Genomic DNA, 20,032 nt, shown 5'->3' on the forward strand with positions numbered 1-20,032 from the left:
GGCTTCTGCTCAGTATTAATGGCCTCAAAGGCTCCCACTCAGTAATAATGCCTCATATAGGTCCACGTTGTCATAATGTCCCATATAGGCCCTCACTCAGTAATAGCTAATCCACAGGCCCCCATTGTCATAACACCCCATATAGGCCTCCACACAGTAATAATGCACATATAGGCTCTCACTCGGTAATAATGCCCATATAGGCCCTCACTCAGTATCAATATTGCTCACAGGTATATTTTCAGGTGGCCAAATTCAAAAAGTTAATGTTCGAGCTTGAGGAAGTTTACAAATCACATATAGCATTGTAAGTGATTAAAAGTTGTCCCCCTTTATTGGTGCTACATCTCAATTTTAAATGTTAAGTAAAACCGAATATATTCTTGGAAAACTGGTGCTGATAACGTCCAGGTCGCCAGTCTGAATTTCTTGTAAAACTTCGGCAAGGCTAAGATGTTATGTCTGGAATATTCTAGTTATGGAAAATCCCAATGTTTATGATATAACAGAGTGAACCATGTAAGATGGATACGAGATACAAAATGTATACATATTTACTGCTCTCACATCTTTCCCCCCTTTTTGTGAACACTTCAATACCCCAGTGGTACGATCTGACTCTACTTCTACAATAGATACTGCTTGTCCCTTTGCCATGGATTTGTTCCCTGATGGTGGGGAGGTCCATTTTGCCTTACATTTTCCTAGTCTCCTGTCATCACCCTATGTACTTTGGAAGTCTGGTGTAGTGGAAGTGTATCACAATCTACACTCATTGAACAAGAATAGCTTGTGTAAGGTTAGCGTATTCTCTATTGTTAGCAGCAACTGTAATGTCACGAGGATGTGATCAATGTGGCTAGTTACTGGCTGCAGTGATCACATATTTGTCACGTGATCCCTCTCCTCTGAACTCAGTGGCTGAACAGAGCAGTGTTGAGCACAGACTGCTAGGGGACTGAACAGGAGCATTGACACAGATGGATATAAGCTTTTTATTTTTAGATATTTCAACAAATACATTTAAAATAAATTTCTTCTCCTCCATCAGCCTCAGGACCCAACTGGCCCATCGGGAATTTTCCCAGTGCGTTGAATGGCCAATCCGTCAGCATTCCTCATTACATCTAAATAAGATAGGTTATGAGGGGGGGCGGGGCCTGGACGAGCACAAGATGGCAGCGTAAAATCTGACCTCCGCTAGGCATACCACAAAAAGCGGCTCCAAAGCGACTTAAGAAGCTTCCTCCTCCGCTAATTATACCGGCAAACACCTCTGCAAGCCGATACCCACGAGGAGATGTCCCGCAGAAGAGTCCAGCGCTCCCAGCCTAAGCGGCTGGATGATTTCTTCTCAGCGCCGGCCACCCGACACGCTGCTGCAGCAAGCGCTCGGACATCCCCGGTGTCTAATACAGGACGAAGAAGGGAGAATTCCTCTTCTCCAGAGACACGGATAAGATCTTCTCCGGAGCAGCTGCTACAAGAAGCGGTGAGTGAAACACATAAAGCCCCTACACAACACATCAATGCAGGGAAAAGACACAGTACGGCCCCACATGGTGCCCACAAAATGGCGCTGGCCCCCCTGCAGCAAAATACAGATCACTCTCCATCAGCAAGCCCACAAAAACAGAGACCCAGGATAGAGGACACTATAAACGCAGATTTTCAAGATGAAACTCTTAAAGAGTATATTTCTGCTTTGCCCTCTTCTTCACAACCAGCTTCTGAAACATTTATAAAGGACATGGTGATGGCTTTAAGTGACTCACTGCAACTAAATTTTCACTCTCTAAAATCCTCCATAAAAACCTCATTAGAGGATATAGGCGCCAGAGTCTCGCATACGGAAAACAAAATGGGAGAATTTTCGCAATCCCATAACGCATTGATAGATGCACATTACGAGCTTGTAGATGAAGTATCCCAACTAAAAGCAAAAATAGCAGATATGGAAGATAGGAATAGAAGAAATAATATCAAAATTCGTGTAGTTCCGGAGTCTATATTAACATCTGAAATTCCTGAATACCTAAACCGCCTAATGGCGACTATGCTTCCTAACGCATCTGCACTAGACCTAGCGGTCGACAGAGCCCACAGGCTTCCTAAGCCCAGCTATCTCTCCGACTCTGTACCAAGAGACATTATCACAAGGATACATTTCTTTCAAACAAAAGAAGCTTTCATGTCTGCCGTACGAAAAGCAAATCAGCTACCGGCACCATATGAAGGCATTCGCCTATTCACAGATCTATCCAAAGCTACCATGCAAGAAAGGAAAAAGTTCTCCCATATCACCACAGCTCTCCGTCAGCAAAAAATACCTTACAGATGGGGATTCCCCACAAAAATCCTGATTAGGAAGGACGACACAACCCATGCAATCCTCAAACCGGAGAACGGTTTCCAAATATGCAAATCCTGGGGCATAAATCTACTCCTTCCACAACGTCAGCTACCGATGGGAGAAAAAGATACCACGAGATCCAGAGATTCGACCTAGAAATGAGGGACACTCTACAAGTGGAAGCCCAATTCACCTAAGCAGGTGGTCCTGCCAGGCTGAAATACCCAGGCGAACTTTTTTCACCCCCCCGCAAATATTGTACAGGCCCTCTAGCCTGAGACAACCCCTTAGTTCTAAACTTTCTCGCTATTTCTAATCTACTAGTTCTGGTAGATCCATTGCATATACGCATAATATTGCTCTTCGTAAATATTGTAAGATTCTGAAACTAGATCTAGTATTATAGAGAGCAAGTTGTTTAATGCTATAGAACTCTTATCTATACTGTTAAGTTCTCCTAATGTTTAACGGTTGGTCCATTCGTGCTCCCTAATCTTAATAAGAAATATTAAAAACTAACAAAATGTCAATCAAAATACTTTCCATTAACGTAAATGGTTTAAACTCTCCATTTAAGAGATCCTCTCTCTGGAAGGAAGCAATTTCTTCCAACGCAGATGTATTGTGTGTTCAGGAGACCCACCTCGTAGCCTCCACAGGACCTAATATCTCGCACAATAAATTTCCAAAAATATTCTCTGCATGTGCATCCAGAAAGCGTGCGGGAACGCTGATTGCGTTCAGAGATACACTACAAACGGAAATAACAAAACAAATTATAGACCCTGAGGGGAGATACCTTATTTTGACAGGCACGCTTAATTCTAAACCATTCACTTTGGTAAATCTATACGCACCAAATAAATCCCCCATACGCTTTCTAAACAAATTGACAAGGAAAATAAGGAGGTGCGAGGTCGGTACCCTAATCATTTGTGGCGATTTCAATACAGTGCCAGATAAAATACTAGACTCATCAAGAGGGCTCCTCAGATCTACCCCATCCCTGTCTCCATGGCTTCAAAAAGAAGCATTGTACGATACGTTCAGATGCTTAAATGCATCCTCTAAAGAATTCTCCTTCTATTCTTCTAGGTTTAAATCCTTCTCAAGGATAGACCTTATCCTAGTGAACAAAAAAGCTCTTCCATCTCCTACAGACGCCCAAGTGGGCCTAATAAAATGGACAGATCATGCACCTGTTACAATATCTATTTCACTAGATCACGCACAAGAAAAAAACAGAAATTGGAAAAACAATACATTCCTTATGAAACTCCCAAATTATCACAAAACTATCCAAGCGGAGATCAGCGAATATTTTAAAAATAACGTTACCCCAGATGTATCACCAATCATCATATGGAATGCCCACAAGGCATATATAAGAGGCGCTTTAATCAAAATCAGCTCACACCACAAAAGGGAAAAAACTAAACAATTAGACACGCTTAGTACGCAAATCTCTAGCATAGAAAAAAAGATGCAAGAGTCTCCCTCTGAGGATCTGCACAAAACTGTTTTTGAACTACGACAAAAACTTAGAAAGATTTTATTAGATAACTTTGACAAGGAAATGAAATCCTCACAAGCAACATTTTATAAGTCAAACAACAAACCCTCACGCATGCTTGCTAGACTAATTAAAAAAAGACCTCAAAAAACTTCCATACCATACATCATAGATCCAAAAAAATCCAAAAACAAAAATTACACATCCTACTCATATAACAGAAATCTTTCGTCAGTATTACATCAAGTTGTATAATTTAAAAGACGATAGAAGCACGCCTCAACCAACATCTCAAAACATAAACAATTTCCTGAATGGAATAAAACTGCCAACCCTTACAAAAAACCAGATAGAACATCTAAATTCTCCAATTACACCAATGGAAATCAATGACACCATTAAGTCATTGAAAGCCCAAAAAACCCCTGGTCCTGATGGATTTTCTAATGACTACTACAAAAAATTTTATCCACAGTTATCCCTTCATATGTCCCGAGCCTTTGATCAAGGAATCAAACAAAAATATTTCCCCCCAGAGATGTTAGAAGCCACAATTGTGACTATCCCAAAACCGGGAAAAACACCCACCTCACCAGAAAACTTCAGACCTATTTCGCTACTAAGTTGCGATATAAAAATTTACTCAAAAACAATCGCCCGCAGACTCCTAAAAATCTTACCGGAATTAGTACATTCTGACCAAGTGGGGTTTACTAGCGGAAGACAGGCCTCAGATGCAACAAGACGTATACTAAACCTACTTCACAAAACAGCGCAAACACATTCCCCGACATTACTGGTTGCCCTAGACGCTGAAAAGGCCTTTGATCGCCTTCACTGGAAATTTGCCTTTTCTACCCTAAACAAATTTGGATTTTCAGGAAACATTCTGAATGCTATATCAGCCCTATACACATGCCCATCAGCAAAAATATTAGTAGATGGCACACTCTCCAACTCTTTCCCAATCACCAATGGCACGCTCCAAGGCTGCCCTCTATCACCGCTACTGTTCACACTAGTCATGGAACCCTTAGCAGAACATATTAGAAATAATTTAGAAATACAAGGCATAAATGCAGGCCATAGACAGCATAAAATAAGTTTGTTCGCAGACGATATTCTGCTAACAATAACGAACCCACTCAAGTCCCTAAGAGAAGTCTACCAAATCCTAACTAATTTTGCAGAAGTTTCCTTTTACAAATTAAATATTACAAAAGCACAAATCCTAGGAATTCACATAACGGAAAAACTAAAACAAGACATCAAAAAGGAGTTCTCTTTCCAATGGAAGGATAAAAGCATCCCATATCTAGGAATAAACCTATGTTTCCCCCTATCTAACTTAATAATAGTCAACTATCTCCCTCTTCTGGCTGACATACAAAAAGAACTGAAAACATACAAAACACGTCCTTTGTCATGGTTGGGGAGAGTGGTCGCGTACAAAATGATAATATTACTTAAAATTCTCCACTACTTTCGAACCCTTCCGATCCAAGTACCGAAACAAACTATTGCAGAATTCCAAAAACAACTTTCCAAATTTGTTTGGCAGGATAAAAAACCTAGAATTGCGCTTTCAATCTTATCACTAAATAGATACCAAGGAGGAATAGGCTTACCAAGCTTGGAAACATATCGGAAAGCTACTATACTAAGTCAACTAAATCCTTGGACACAGCATAACCCAAATAAAGCCTGGCCCACATTGGAAATAGAACAAAATAAACAGAAACCACTACTTCCCCTTCTCCACGCTCAAACGTTGGCCTGGGGCACCCCAAGTATGATAAAAAATCTACACTTACCCAACCTATCTCCGCCCATGTTGGCTTCTCTGGAGGCGTGGAAAGATCTACTAGAAAAAGCAGATAAAAACTCTATATACACAACCCAAAAAATACCCTTAAAAACTCTTGAATACTTCATTCCCAACATTGATTTAACTTCATGGATAAACGCAGGAATTACATTTATCTCAGATCTAACTTCAAAACAAAACATCCTATCCTTCCACGACTTATCTGCGAAATATCATATAAAAGAATCTGAAGCCTTCAAATATACCCAGATAGCATCTCTCATACAAACACATAAAATACAAGACATTAAAATCCCAAAGATAGCAAATACAATTCTCAACTCCACACAAAACAAACTGATCACCAGAAACTTTTATGAGACACTTACAGGTACACTAAAACCGGGGAAAAAGTAAAGTGTCACCTTTTAAACTGGGAGAAAGACATTGGTCAAGAAATACCGTTAGACCAATGGCTAAAAGCCTTTAAATGGGCCGGACAATCTTCTCATGGAGCCAATTTGATAGAAACCCACACAAAAATACTCACTAGATGGTACTACACGCCAGCCTTGCTAAAAAGAAGGAATCTATTAACAGACGATCTGTGTTGGAGGAAGTGTGGAGGACAGGGTTCCTTGATCCATGTCTTCTGGTCTTGCCCACACCTGCTAACATTCTGGAAAGATACCTTTAAAATAATCCAAGATATATCTGGGACCTCCCTACCATTCATTCCAAAAGTAGCTTTACTACTAATAGATCCGGGTGGTCTCATACCTAATTTAAAGAAACTAATAGGACATATACTGCTGGGAGCGAAATATCTGATCACCAAAAAATGGAAATCTGAGACCCTCCCAAATCGACAAGAGCTCATCCAACTGATATGTGAACATGGAATATACGAAAAGATAATAGCCCTAAGAAATAACACAATGCAAAAATACAAAGAGATGTGGAGCCCTTGGTTAAGCCTATTCCCAGATTAGGGGAGCTTTTTATGGACCAACCAATCTTTGATTTATAGGCCTAGTTGTAGAGGCCAATGTTTTGTTTCTATATATAGATGAACATTTAAGTATTCTAAATTATCCCATATGACCTTTCCCTACCCTTTCCCTTCCCCCCCCCCCACACACACATTTACCTTCTATTTCAGATCTCCCCCCCCCCCCCCCCCCCCCGACACTACATAATGTGGGCACTTCTGGATTTAAACAGTAACCGAGAAATAGAATATAAGTGTATAAGTGCTCACAAAACTTTAGTTTATAGAAAAATCTATGTTTTCTTCATCTATGTTGCTTGATAAAGACCGGAGACGGTCGAAACGTCGCTGCCTGTACCATTTTGCTTTTATGGATTTGGAATAAAGAGTTTTCTTTTACATCATCCCTGGATCTGCTGCGGATTTTCTTTATCAAAATATGTTTTCTTCATCAGTGTGAAGAACCACATGTTACGTAAGATGTTAAAATACAATAAGTAACTTGTAATGTCCAGCCTTTATTACGAGATATGCTTTATTCACATTGTAATGTATCTAAGCGTTGATTAATAAAGAAAAAAATGTTTTATAAAGATAGGTTATGAGATTGCTGCAGGCTGTCGCTCCCTCCTGGTTCCCGGCAGAGCATTGCTTTCTCTACGAAGGGCTTTAAATCCCCGCCTCCAGAAACACACGTGCCTTCAGCCAATCACAGCCAATGACAATGATGTCATTAAATGGCTGTGATTGGCTGTGTTTCTGGAGGCGGGGATTTCAAGCCCTGCGTCCAGAAAGCAATGCTCTGCCGTGGAACCAGGAGGGAGCGACAGCCTGCAGGAGCACCGCAGAACGTCAGAAGAAGTGAGTAATGATTTTTATTCTTTGCTCCACTGTATTGCCGGCGTATAAGGTGACAGTTGGGGGGTCGACTTATACGCCCCGTCGCCTTATACGCCGGTATATATTTTTATTGTAACACATTTCTGGATGAATTGCAGGGAAGGGCTTATATATTTAAGCCCTTCCCGACAATTCATCCCGCGATCGCCGGCAGCCCATTGCTTTCAGTGGAACCTGCTGTATTGCTGGCTCCATTGAATTCAATGGGCAAACATCGTTCTTCTCTGCCACAGCTGTTACAGCTATGGCAGAGGAGAACGATCTTTACGCTGACAGTGCGAGGGGGGGGGCACTCTTGCCGCTATTGTGGCTTAATAGTGGGACCTGTGAACTTGAGATGCAGCCCAACATGTAGCCCCTCGCCTGCCCTATCCGTTGCTGTGTCGTTCCCATCACTTTGTTGAATTGCCCAGATTTTCACAAACGAAAACCTTAGCGAGCATCGGCGATATACAAAAATGCTCGGGTCGCCCATTGACTTCAATGGGGTTCGTTACTCGAAACGAACGCTCGAGCATTGCGAAAATTTCATCCCGAGTAACGAGCACCCGAGCATTTTGGTGCTCGCTCATCTCTAGTCTTCATGCATTTTTTATGTATTTTATGAGTTTTATGTGGCTTATGTATGCTTCCAATAGTCTTGACGCAGAAATCTAGGAGCAGTTTATTATGTTGTTATGAATTTATATCCAAATTATTTTAAATTATTTCACTTATTTTGAATTGGTATCATCATGGTAATTACATTACTTCATACACTGTTATTTCTTTAAATTTGATGCTTTATTTCCCCCCTACCTCCTCTTTTTTCCCTCACTTCCCTTTCTATATCTCCCTTTGCATTCATTCTTTACCTTTCCATTATTATTAATAATTTATTACATCTTCCTCATTTTATCGTTGTATCCCTGACGTATCTTTATTATTACTATAGTCCCAGTTGAACTGGTTGGTAGCACCTCTACATATAAAACTAAAGGATTGCTGTAATTACTAAAGATGAGCGAACACCAAAATGTTCGGGTTCGCGTTATTCGAAACGAACTTCCCGCGATGTTCGGGTGTTCGTTTCGAATAACGAACCCCATTGAAGTCAATGGGCGACCGGAACATTTTTGTATTTCGCCGATGCTCGCTAAGGTTTTCATGTGTGAAAATCTTGGCAATTCAAGAAAATGATGGGAACGACACAGCAACGGATAGGGACGATGTTAGCCCATTGAATTCAGTGGAGCCGTCAATACAGCCGACTCCACTGAATGCAATGGGCTGCCGGCGATCGCGGGATGAATTGTCGGAAAGGGGTTAAATATATAAGCCCTTCCCTGCAATTCATCCAGAAATGTGTAAAAATAAAAAATATATATATACTCACCTGGTGCCCGCAGACGGAGTTCAGCGCGGCAGGCTGCAGTTCTCCTGAACTGCTCTGAACAGCTGTGAGTAGTATTCAGCAGCCGGGGATTTAAAATCCCCGCCTGCTGAATAAGATGCCTCTGATTGGTCACAGCCTGACCAATCAGAGGCCAGCCCTCACTCACACCCATTCATGAATTCATTTATATATTTTTTATTTTTACACATTTCTGGATGAATTGCAGGGAAGGGCTTATATATTTAACCCCTTTCCGACAATTCATCCCGCGATCGCCGGCAGCCCATTGCATTCAGTGGAGTCGGCTGTATTGCCGGTTCCATTGAATTCAATGGGCAAACATCGTTCTTCTCTGTCACAGCTGTTACAGCTGTGGCAGAGAAGAACGATTTGTCTTCTATATGTTCTCAATGGGGTTGGGGCTGCTGCCGCCGGCCCCATTGAGCGCATATAGAAAAGATTTCTCAGGGAAGAAAGTTAAAGTAACCCGAACATCCGAACATCGTGTGGTGTTCGTTACGAATAACGAACATCCCGAACACCCTAATATTCGCCCGAGCATCAAGCTCGGACGAGTACGTTCGCTCATCTCTAGTAATTACCCAATATGGGTTTTGAATAATACCAGGTCAACTAACACAACTACTGGGTTCTCCATTTTCTTTTTATCTTATCATTTCTATTTCTTATCAATTGTAAAATTCACTGATTCTCATTAACATTTATTTAAGTAAAATCGATCTGCCAGTTAAAGAAGAATAAAATAGGAAGATTTAGTTTCAGCATGTGTCATATCCCTCAATCTGCTAGTATGTGGCAACTTGTTTACAATGGTGTGGTAGCTTAAGCAAGGATCGGGATAGGGCTTACAATGAGAACCTTTGTAGTACTACTAATAAATTTTTAACTATAAAAGTTGTCCAAAGTAACACATTCAGTTGTATGCAATCCAGGCTGCAGATGACCCTTTAAAATCAATCAGCAGCCAAGGCGAAACTAGGGAAGAGGCCAGTGGGGCATGTGCCCTGGGCACAACAATGAGGCAAGACAGAGGGACTGGCTGTCACTGTGCAATGCTGTAGTACAGCCAACATGATCATAACACAGGAGAGTCCCAGCAGTGCATCGCCCGTCCTCTGTCCCACACACTAAACAGCTGATTACTGACTCAGTGCTAACAAGTGATAAGAAGCAGCCAGAGTATTATGTGATGCAGAAAATACTGTGCTGTTGTAGTGTATAACAGTGGGGCTGAATCTACTGAAGTACAACCCCACTTAAAAAAAAAAGTTGGGACGCTATCTAAAATGTAAATAAATGTTAAGATAAAATATAATTTTCTGCAAAGCTCGTATGACAATATTTTAATTTCAATAGAACATATCAGAGGGTGAAGGACATTTTCACCAATTCATTATTAAAATTAACTCATTTAGAAATTGATTGCAGCAACACATCTCAAAAAAGTTTGGACAAGGCCATGTCTACCATTTGTATAGCATGCCCTCCTCTTTTTATAACAGTCTGTTAACGTCTGGGAAGTGAGACCAATTGCTCAAGTTTTAGGAAAGGAATGTTGTCCCATTGTGGTCCGATGTAAGATTCTAGCTGCTCAACAGTCGTTTCATTATGCGTCATATGTTTTCTATTGGTGAAAGGTCTGGACTGCAGACAGGCCAAATCAGCAACTGGACTCTTCTTCTGCAAATCCGTGCTGTTGTGATGGACATGCTGCCCAAACTGCAAGCAGGCAGCATGTTATAGAGCAAGAGGAGCTGAGCAGATTAATATATACTTTTATGGGGAAAGATTCAGTATAACTTGTAATTTATGCCTTTAAATATCTGCACTTTATGAGCTGAACAGTCCAATCGGTGATCCTACCAGTGATTGACAGTCTTCCCTGTATGTACAGTCATACACTTAGCTGTCAATCCCTGGTAGGACTACCAATTGGACTGTTCAGCTCAGAATGTACAGAGATTTAAATGAATAAATTACAAATTAAACGGAATATTTCCCCATACAACTATATATCAATCTGCTCAGCTCCTCTTGCTCTATAACATTTCAGTTTGGATAGTATGTTCTGGCCTATGGGTTTCCTTTAAACCCCTCATCACTCTTCAGTGTGTTAGAGGAGGGGAGGGTGGAAAAAGACAAGAGGGCCCCTTCTCTTTGCGATGGTGTGGTCGCAATTGACTTAAGAAGGTGGCAGCTAGCCAAAGACCCTTTAGTGCCTGCTGCAAAACGCATCTTGTCAGTCACTAAAAGGTTAATCAAAAGTCTGTTGAAGTAAAATGCAGTAAATTTATTGAGGAGCATACCACTTAACAAACTTGGCACATGTTTTGCTGTCATTGCATTGGCTGTCATTGCATTTTTCTGTAAAGGCTATGAGTAGTTTAATCATGTAGCCTAGGCAGGTAACTACAGTCTTCTAAAGTGAGATTATTCCTGTATGTAGATGATGTCACCATAGGTACAGAAAGCAGAATGGACCTACAGTGATGTTATCCACTTAGGGTGCTTTCACACAAACAGGAATATTCTGTAAGATGCTGCAGAATATTTCCGTTGTGGGGTAAAATCTGCCGTGCAAACATATCCTATGAGTTTGTCTCTTACTTAGTATATATTTGTATATTTAGGGGAACACTATTCATGGGGTCACTTATATTTGGTGTTTGGACAGGCAGCACCTGATATCAGCTGCATCCCATTGTTCAACAAACACTGATGTTTTGGAATATTAGCTGTAAGGCAGGATTCTCAGGCAGAATTTGCATCGGACAGCAGACGGACAGTATGTGTTACATTCATGTGGGCAACTAAGCACAACATATTCCAACATACCAACATAATGTACAACAACATAACATATTGCAGCATGCCATAATACAACATAGTCCAACATACCAATATAATATATAAAAAACAAAATGCATACAACATACCAACACATGCATACTATGTTACATTAGTGTGCGCAACTAAGCTCCGGGCCCACACGAACATGACCCGTGGACATGAGTTAGAGGAACTCACCCTATACTGCAAGGAAGATGACTAAGCCCTACCTACACTAAAGGCGGCCCCATGCTGGAACCTTGGCCCTGGCTCTCCCTGAATAGGTGGTACATGGAACCAGGACAAGTACAGACAAACCCAATGCACAAACTGGTAACTGATAGATGATGAACACACTCACCACTCAACCTCACACACTAAAGCAGATGGCAAAGCTGAATATAAAAGCGAGGGATTAGTTTGTACGTTGGCCAATGAACTTAAGCCGTAAGGCTGCGATCAAGGCTCCTTGTGTCTTGCGGTCCCTACTCTAGCAAGACACAAAACAGGCAGCACAGGGCACAACACCCAGCAAGCTGCAAGCTGACTAGACACTACACACAGCAAGCTGCAAGCTGACATGACACATACACAGGCAGACAAGACTGAGTAAATATAGCTTTCACTTGAAGAGGGGCTGGGGTATATATCTACCCCCAAACCCAGCGGATTGGCTGACCAGAACAATCATACACAACCAGCTCAATAAACCCCTCGCTGTGAAGGTGTACTCCTGGAACCTTAAAATAGAACACAGAGTTCAGCAGCACAACCTGACACTATGTCTGGGTGTGTGTGATGTGTGTGATACCGCACATTACATGTCCTATTCTTGTGCAAGACTTAATCCAAGTGACAAATTGTTCTTGTGAAAGTACTCATTCAAATGGCAACAGTGCTAATCATTAAGCCACCACACTTGTTCTTCCTTTTTCTGCTTCTTCCTCTTTCTTCTTTCTGCTTCTCCTCCAGTGGAGAAGGAGAAGTAGAAAGTGAAGGATAAGAATAATAAGACAAAAAAGAAGTTGAAAGGGAAGAAGGAAATGAAGGAGAATACAATCTTTTTCTTTTCTCCTCCTTCTGAGGAATAGGAAGAAGCTTGTTGGCTCAGAGGGTAGCACTATTGCATTGTAACACTGGAGTTTTAAGTTCATGGCCTATTATAGACAACACCTGCATGGAGTTTGTATCCTTTCTTTGTGTTTGTTATTCTTTTTCTTCATCTTCTCCTCCTATTGAGAAAGGAAAAGAAAGAATTGTGATAGCTCAGTTGTTAGCCCTTCTGCCTTACAGTCCTGGAGTTCTAGGTTTAAATCTTTCCAAGGACAACATCTAGATGGTGTTTTTATATCTGCTTTGTGTTTATTCTTCCTGTTCTATTCCTCACCTAAAGTAGAAAGGATATGGGTGGTGGCTCAGGTGTCAGCACCATTGTCTTGCAGTATTCAAATCATTTAAAGGGCAACATCTGGATGGGGTTTTTATGTTCTATTTGTGTTTATTCTTTCTGTTTTCCTCCTCTGGAGCAGAAAGGACAGGTGTGGTGGATCAGTTGTTAGCACTGCTGTCTTGCAGTGCTAGAGTTGTGGCTTCAAATCTGAACCAGGGCACCATCTAAATGGAGTTTTCCAAAGTCTATGTAGATGTTATCCTTGATGGGATTTGAACCTAGGACCCCAGCAACAGTGCTAAACACTGAGACACTCACTCATTTTTCCCTCCCTTTTATTTGTAAAATGATTTACTGCTGATTTTTACATGACCCGATCCAATTTTGCAAAAATCGTCCTGATTTTATAACCCAGCCAATCACAACAAGCAACACTAATTATAATATGTATACATATACAGACAAAATCCGACCATAGAAAGTAACGAACTAATCAACATTTCAAACAATAAGCGAAGACCCAAGAACTTACAATCTATTTTAGAACTTTTTTATTTTTCTTTATTGTTAATCATTATTAGTCTTTAATTATGTCATTTTCTAATATTTCCTGTTTCATAAACTGGAATATCCACTATGCATTAGCATTTAAATAGTTAATTTTGCTGCCACAGCTGCATGGTGCACAGATTCCTCTTACAAGCCAGCACACATAGCAGAAAATGTGATAAATCTGGTTTCACGTCTGAACTGAACATTTCAAGTAACAGCATCCGGGGGATGGCAATCCTTTCTTCCAAGCCAAAGCAATTGCAGAGCAAGATAGGAATTAGGACATGGAATGACCAGCCAGCACACTGTGTAGGAGGGAGGTCTGTGCTGTGCAGCAACTCCAGCACTATAATCAGTTTCTGATCCACAGCAGATATCAGCAGGTGAGAGTTTGTAACCTATATTTGTAGCTAGTTATTAAATAATTCATATATAGATTCAGCCGAGCCTAATTTGTCATGTAACTCTTCATTGGTGCACAGTGGTAACTCATCAAATTAAGATAGTAGCATAGGTTAATGTATTACATTATGGTTGGCTGAGTTTGTGACATTTAATTGCAATGTGTTGTGTGCTTCAATATAGGATTGCAGTTTAACATATTGCTTGATTTGGTGAGTTATAAGCATGTACAAAAGAAACAGCTAAATAATTATGACTCTGCTACGTCTGCATGACATATCCTATATCTCCATATATTGCACCTAAACAATAATTTGTAACCATTTGTATCTTCTTTCATCCATTTTTTTTTTAAATTCTTTTTAAAGTTTTTTACAAGTCTTTGAATACTTTTTCTTAAAGCCAAATATTGCTTTGCATGGTCTGGTCAGGCGTAGACCGTCCCTTCCCGATGCTTTGTTAATTGATGCATCTGTGGCTATTGGCTGAGGCTGCCCAGAGATTTGCATGAGCAGAGAGGGAGTGTCTGTGTCTTTAACACCAGGAACTAAATGACTGCAGTTTCATTGGGATTAAACTACCAAGGGAATGAAAGGATCACACAGCACACAGGAGTACTGAGCTGGCTTCTAAAGCCTTTTAACCTGGATATGGGGCAACAAGCCAGTCCAACCAGCACCAGTCTAAGCCATGTACAGGTAGGTGATCTGACAGCACAGACACTGTGCAACTAGTAGTTTTAGCAATGTTTGAATAGCTCTGTGTTATTTCTAATAATGATCTGTGAAGTGTGCATCCATGTGAAGTTTGCAGGATATTGTGTTACAATGTGGCATTTGTGAGGCATAAGCTATGATGATGCAAGAAAAGTAAAAAGATGCCATGTATACAGCATGTATTCTAACCTAAATTCCTTTTAGTTGGAATTATGCAATACATAATTGTATAATAATTCTAAAATAGCCTCATATAACAATAATGATGAACATTTTAACAATGTTGTTCTATCTGTATTTGTAAACAAATGTGTTTTTTTCATTTCAGCACTTTCTGTTTGTGTGTCTAATTGTTCCCTTATCTGGACCTGCAATTAGTTCAGCAAGTTACAGCACAGCTTCCGAATTACTATACATGCTACATGAAGGATTACCCAAGGGGATTCTCATTGGAAACATTGTGCGTGATCTGCAGCTGGGTCTCTTTACTGACCCCCCTCTTTCATTCAGCCAGGCATCTAAAGGGCTAAGTGGGAAGTATGTGACACTTGATAACAGCACGGGGGAGCTGTACACATCAGCAGAGGAGTTGGACAGAGAAGCTCTTTGCCCACAGAACCTTGGTATTCAGGACTGTGTCCTCCTTCTTGATATTATTATTTTGCCACAGGAATATTTCAGGCTCATCAAAGTAAAGATTGCCATTATTGATGTGAATGATAATGCTCCTGTGTTTCCAGTGGCACAGATTTATATTACTGTCCCAGAGAATGCTCCTGTTAACACCAGGCTGGTTATAGAGCATCCTGCTTATGACCCTGATGGAGGACTGAATGGGGTCCAAACCTACAGGTTAGTGGACTACTATGGTGTTTTTACATTAGATGTGGAAGAGAATGAGAGTGGGGAAAGGACACCTTACCTGATAATAATGGGGACCCTGGACAGAGAGGTCAAATCTGAGTACAAAACTATAATTATTGCTGAAGATGGTGGCAACCCACCTCTTGTAGGATCTGCCACACTTTCCATCCTCATTAGTGATGTTAATGATAATTGTCCACAGTTCACCGAATCCACCATTAACGTGACTATTCCTGGAAACTCAAGTATTGGCATGAAGGTAACCACTGTGCGAGCTGTGGATGTTGATCTAGGCAGCAATGCAATGATTACGTATGTCTTCAGTGAACGTGTTCCACAATCCTCAAAGGAAATTTTCTACTTGGATGAAAATACAGGAGTAATAAAGCTTTTCAAAAGGGTAGATGGCAACACCATTCAACAACATAAATTAACTATACTTGCCAATGGCCCGGGCTGCATCCCAGCTGTTATGAGCGTGTTTATTTCCATTATTAAAGTGGCGCTCCGACCGCCTGAGGTTGTACCTCGCTATATTGCAAATGAAGAAAATGGTATTGTCTATTTGAAAGAGCTAGAACCTATTAATTCTCCGATTGCATTTTTCACTATCAAAGATCCTGATGGGAAATACAAGGTAAACTGTTATTTAGAAGGCGAAGGACCTTTCCGACTTACTGCATACAAAACCTATACAAATGAATATTTGCTTGAGACTACAAATACGTTAGATTATGAAGTGAAACGAACCTATAATATTTCAGTGGTTGCAATTAGTTTGGATGGGTCTAAAGTTAGGAAACTAATACAAGTGTATATTTTGGATGATAATGACAATGCCCCTGTTTTCACCCAACCCACCGTAGAAGTTACAATTGAAGAAAACAACCAAGTGAATGCTTTTTTGGCCAAATTGCATGCTACTGATGCTGACAGTGGGGAAAGGGGTCAAGTATCCTACTTTTTGGGGCCTGATGCACCTGCTTATTTTTCTCTTGATAAGCAAACAGGAATTCTGACAGTTACAACTATGCTAGATCGAGAGGAAAAAGAGAAATACAGGTTCACTGTTAAAGCAAGAGATTCTGGCAAACCTCCAAGAGAGTCAGTAGCCACTGTTCATATTACAGTTCTGGACAAAAACGACAACAGCCCTCGTTTTATCAGCAAAGATTTCAGTTTTTTTGTCCCTGAGAACTTTCCGGGCTTTGGTGAAATTGGAGTAATTAGCGTCACAGATGCTGATTCTGGACAGAATGGCTGGGTAGCCCTTTCTATACTGAATGGAAGTGACATTTTTGTCATTGATACTGGCAAAGGACTCCTGAGAGCAAAGGTATCACTGGATAGAGAACAACAGAGTTCTTATATTCTTTGGGTCGAAGCTACTGATGGCGGTGATCCTACTTTGTCTTCTACAGCTAAAATAACTATATTGCTCCTGGATGTTAATGACAACCCCCCACTGGTCTTATTCCCACAATCCAATATGTCATATCTTCTTGTCCTTCCTTCAACTCTGCCTGGTTCTCCTGTAACTGAAGTTTATGCTGTTGATAAGGACACAGGGATGAATGCAGTCATAGCATATAGTATCATAGGAAGGAGGGGGCCTAGACCTGAATCTTTTAGAATAGATTCTAAAACAGGGAATATAACCTTAGAAGAGGCCCTAATGAGGGATGACTATGGCTTATATAGGTTATTGGTGAAAGTGACTGATCACGGTTATCCAGAACCTCTTTTCTCCACAGTTATGGTCAATTTGTTTGTCAATGACACTGTAAGCAATGAGAGCTATATTGAGAGCTTGCTAAGGAAAGATCCTGATATTAATATAGAGGAAAAGGAGCCACAAATAGCAATTGAACCTACTCATAAAAAGATGGAAACAGATTCCTGTGTCCCTACGCTGGTCACTCTATCAATATTCTGTTTGGGCTCTGTCATTCTGGTCACTTTGATGGCAATGTATATCTGCTTGAGAAAAGGAAAGAAAGATCACAGGATAAACGAAAACCTGGAAGTTCAAATTCCACTAAATGGCAAAATTGACTTCCATCTGCTTGATAAAAAGCCAATTGAGATTTCTAACATTTAAAACCCTTTTTCCTCATCAATACATTTTGGAGGATGGAAAAATACAAATAACACAATGTGTTGGTAATGGTTATCATGAAGGACCACTAATTTATACCATATAGTAATATATATGTAAATATCTCTTTACGGCTTTTTTTTACTGAAAGCAACAAAACTTGTAAAGATTTTTATACAGAATACATATAGCACTACTACTTACTGAAGTCATTATCTATTTGGTACACATGAACAACTTATGTCACTCTCCTGCAAAAAAAGGAATGCATCAAAGTAGTAATTTGTAGAATGTTGGTTCGTTGTTTGATCAACTGTTAGCCAGCAGGGGGCCCAGGACTGTAGTGAAATAAAGGTATATATATATTTTTAATGTTTTATTTGTCATATACCATTTGCATAAAGTAAATGTAACCCTTCTATATTTCTATGGAAATGTAAAAAGATAGAGACACATTTGATATATTGAATGTATGTTATTGTACCTCAAGCTGTAAGGGATAGATTTCAAAAGGGATTTACAAGAAGTGCAATTCATTTTCAAGCAAAGCTTCATTACACATGATGCAAGGAGTTACGTAACTATGACTGTGCTGGTTGCATTTGTGAGAGGTTTCTTATTTTTCGCTGTGTTTAGTGTGTGTATGTGTGAAATATCATTCACAGTGTTTGGGTCATTTTTTTTTCTTTCTACGGATGATATATGCACTTACTTGACAATCATAACACACAATGCTTGTCTGTGGATTTTCACTTTTATATTAACAAAGGATGGCTGTGTTTATATGTCATTCTAAATTAAGTAGCTTGATTTCCCACTGTTTAGTTTGCATTCAGCACGCTACACGTTTTTAGGTTGGAGATCTACCACAGTGATATATTCTTTATTTATTCATTCTCGTTAGCTGTATCATTTGTTTTTTGGCTTTGCTCGGACGGAATTCAAACAGAACTTTTTAAGTGTAGTGACAGATTTTCCACAGCAGCCGATTGAGCAATATATTTTATGGCATGGTATAATATTTATTTGCTAGGGATTGTTAAACATTAGAATCTGTAGACTTTACTAGGATCATCAGACCCTGATCTGAAATTAATTGCGTTGCTGATTAAGAGTTGTGTAGCTAACACATAGCCAGCATCAGTCTGTTTCTGAAGGCATCAAATGTAAGCACTGAATGTCCACGTGATTCTTCATTGTAAATAGCAAGCAAAATGCAATTTTTTTTTGGAGAAAACAATATAAGTAAAAAAAAAAAAAAAGTCAATGGATTTACAGCATCATGTCTGTTCTGTACCAAAACTGTTTATATGTCTTTAAATTAAAGCTATATTTTCATAACATTTTATGTCCTCTGTTCTATTTAATATTTATGTTGACTTGTGTGCATGTTTGCTATGTTGAAGTTAACCCCTTTTTGATTCTATTTAATCTTTATATTTCATTTGACAGTTTGATGGTTGGTTGCCTGTTATAACACGTGGTAGGCAGTGATGGGAACATCTTGCTCCGTCTTGTATGACAACAGGCTGATATTATTTTGATGTTGCTGCCACAGTGATGAAAATGGTGCCAAATGCAAGCAGCATATTCTTGCTATATAAAGCATAATAAATAAAGAACTATGCATTTTTAAAGTCCAGACATACTTTTATCATGCCTCCTTCATAAAGCAGATGCCCTACATATAACGCCTTTTCCAAAAAATGATGAGGAGTATTTATTTACTGATATATCAAGAGGTGCAATAGCATTAATTTCTTATGCAATATGCAACTGTATGAAGCACACTGTGTAGATAACACAGCTAGGGAGCTCCAACAGGTTTATCTGTGACAACGCTTTACTAGTCATAGCTCACTGCGAGAATGTATATATCATAAACTCAGCCCATGTAACCGGGCCCATGGTAAGTATGGGCTCGACTCTAGTTGACCCCATTTCCTTTGTTATTGGGTCCACTCTTCTCTCCATAAGAATTGCGTTCCTAATAACAGAATTGGCAAATTGGCCCATTGGTGATAGGGCATAAAGAGGGAAATAAACACTAGGCCCTTTTAGTCCTGAGTGGCAAAACCTGTCACCAAAAATATACATTAAGACACATTTGCTTCTGAACTTTCTGCAACTGAGAATCATTTGCATGTCTCTAAATGGGGTGGTTACTACCACATGCACATGCCCCATTCAGACTAATAACAAATCTGATGTGTGTGATTGC

General features: G+C 40.0%; 1 protein-coding gene across 2 annotated transcripts; it reads left to right on the forward strand.

The window, feature by feature from the left end:
* The first annotated feature begins 13,984 nt into the window (after positions 1-13,984).
* Positions 13,985-19,154, forward strand: PCDH20 (protocadherin 20). Of its 2 annotated transcripts, none has more exons than XM_066581355.1 (2): positions 13,985-14,114; positions 15,178-19,154. In XM_066581355.1, exon 2 carries the CDS (start codon positions 15,265-15,267, stop codon positions 17,812-17,814), a length of 2,550 nt encoding a protein of 849 aa, XP_066437452.1. In that variant the 5' UTR covers positions 13,985-14,114; positions 15,178-15,264; the 3' UTR covers positions 17,815-19,154. The 2 variants fall into 2 exon arrangements, with proteins under 2 accessions (XP_066437452.1, XP_066437443.1); XM_066581346.1 differs by lacking the exon at positions 13,985-14,114 and adding an exon at positions 14,687-14,831.
* Positions 19,155-20,032: the final 878 nt, after the last annotated feature.

The sequence above is a fragment of the Eleutherodactylus coqui genome, chromosome 1 (assembly GCF_035609145.1).
Source record: "Eleutherodactylus coqui strain aEleCoq1 chromosome 1, aEleCoq1.hap1, whole genome shotgun sequence".
Classification (NCBI taxonomy): domain Eukaryota; kingdom Metazoa; phylum Chordata; class Amphibia; order Anura; family Eleutherodactylidae; genus Eleutherodactylus; species Eleutherodactylus coqui.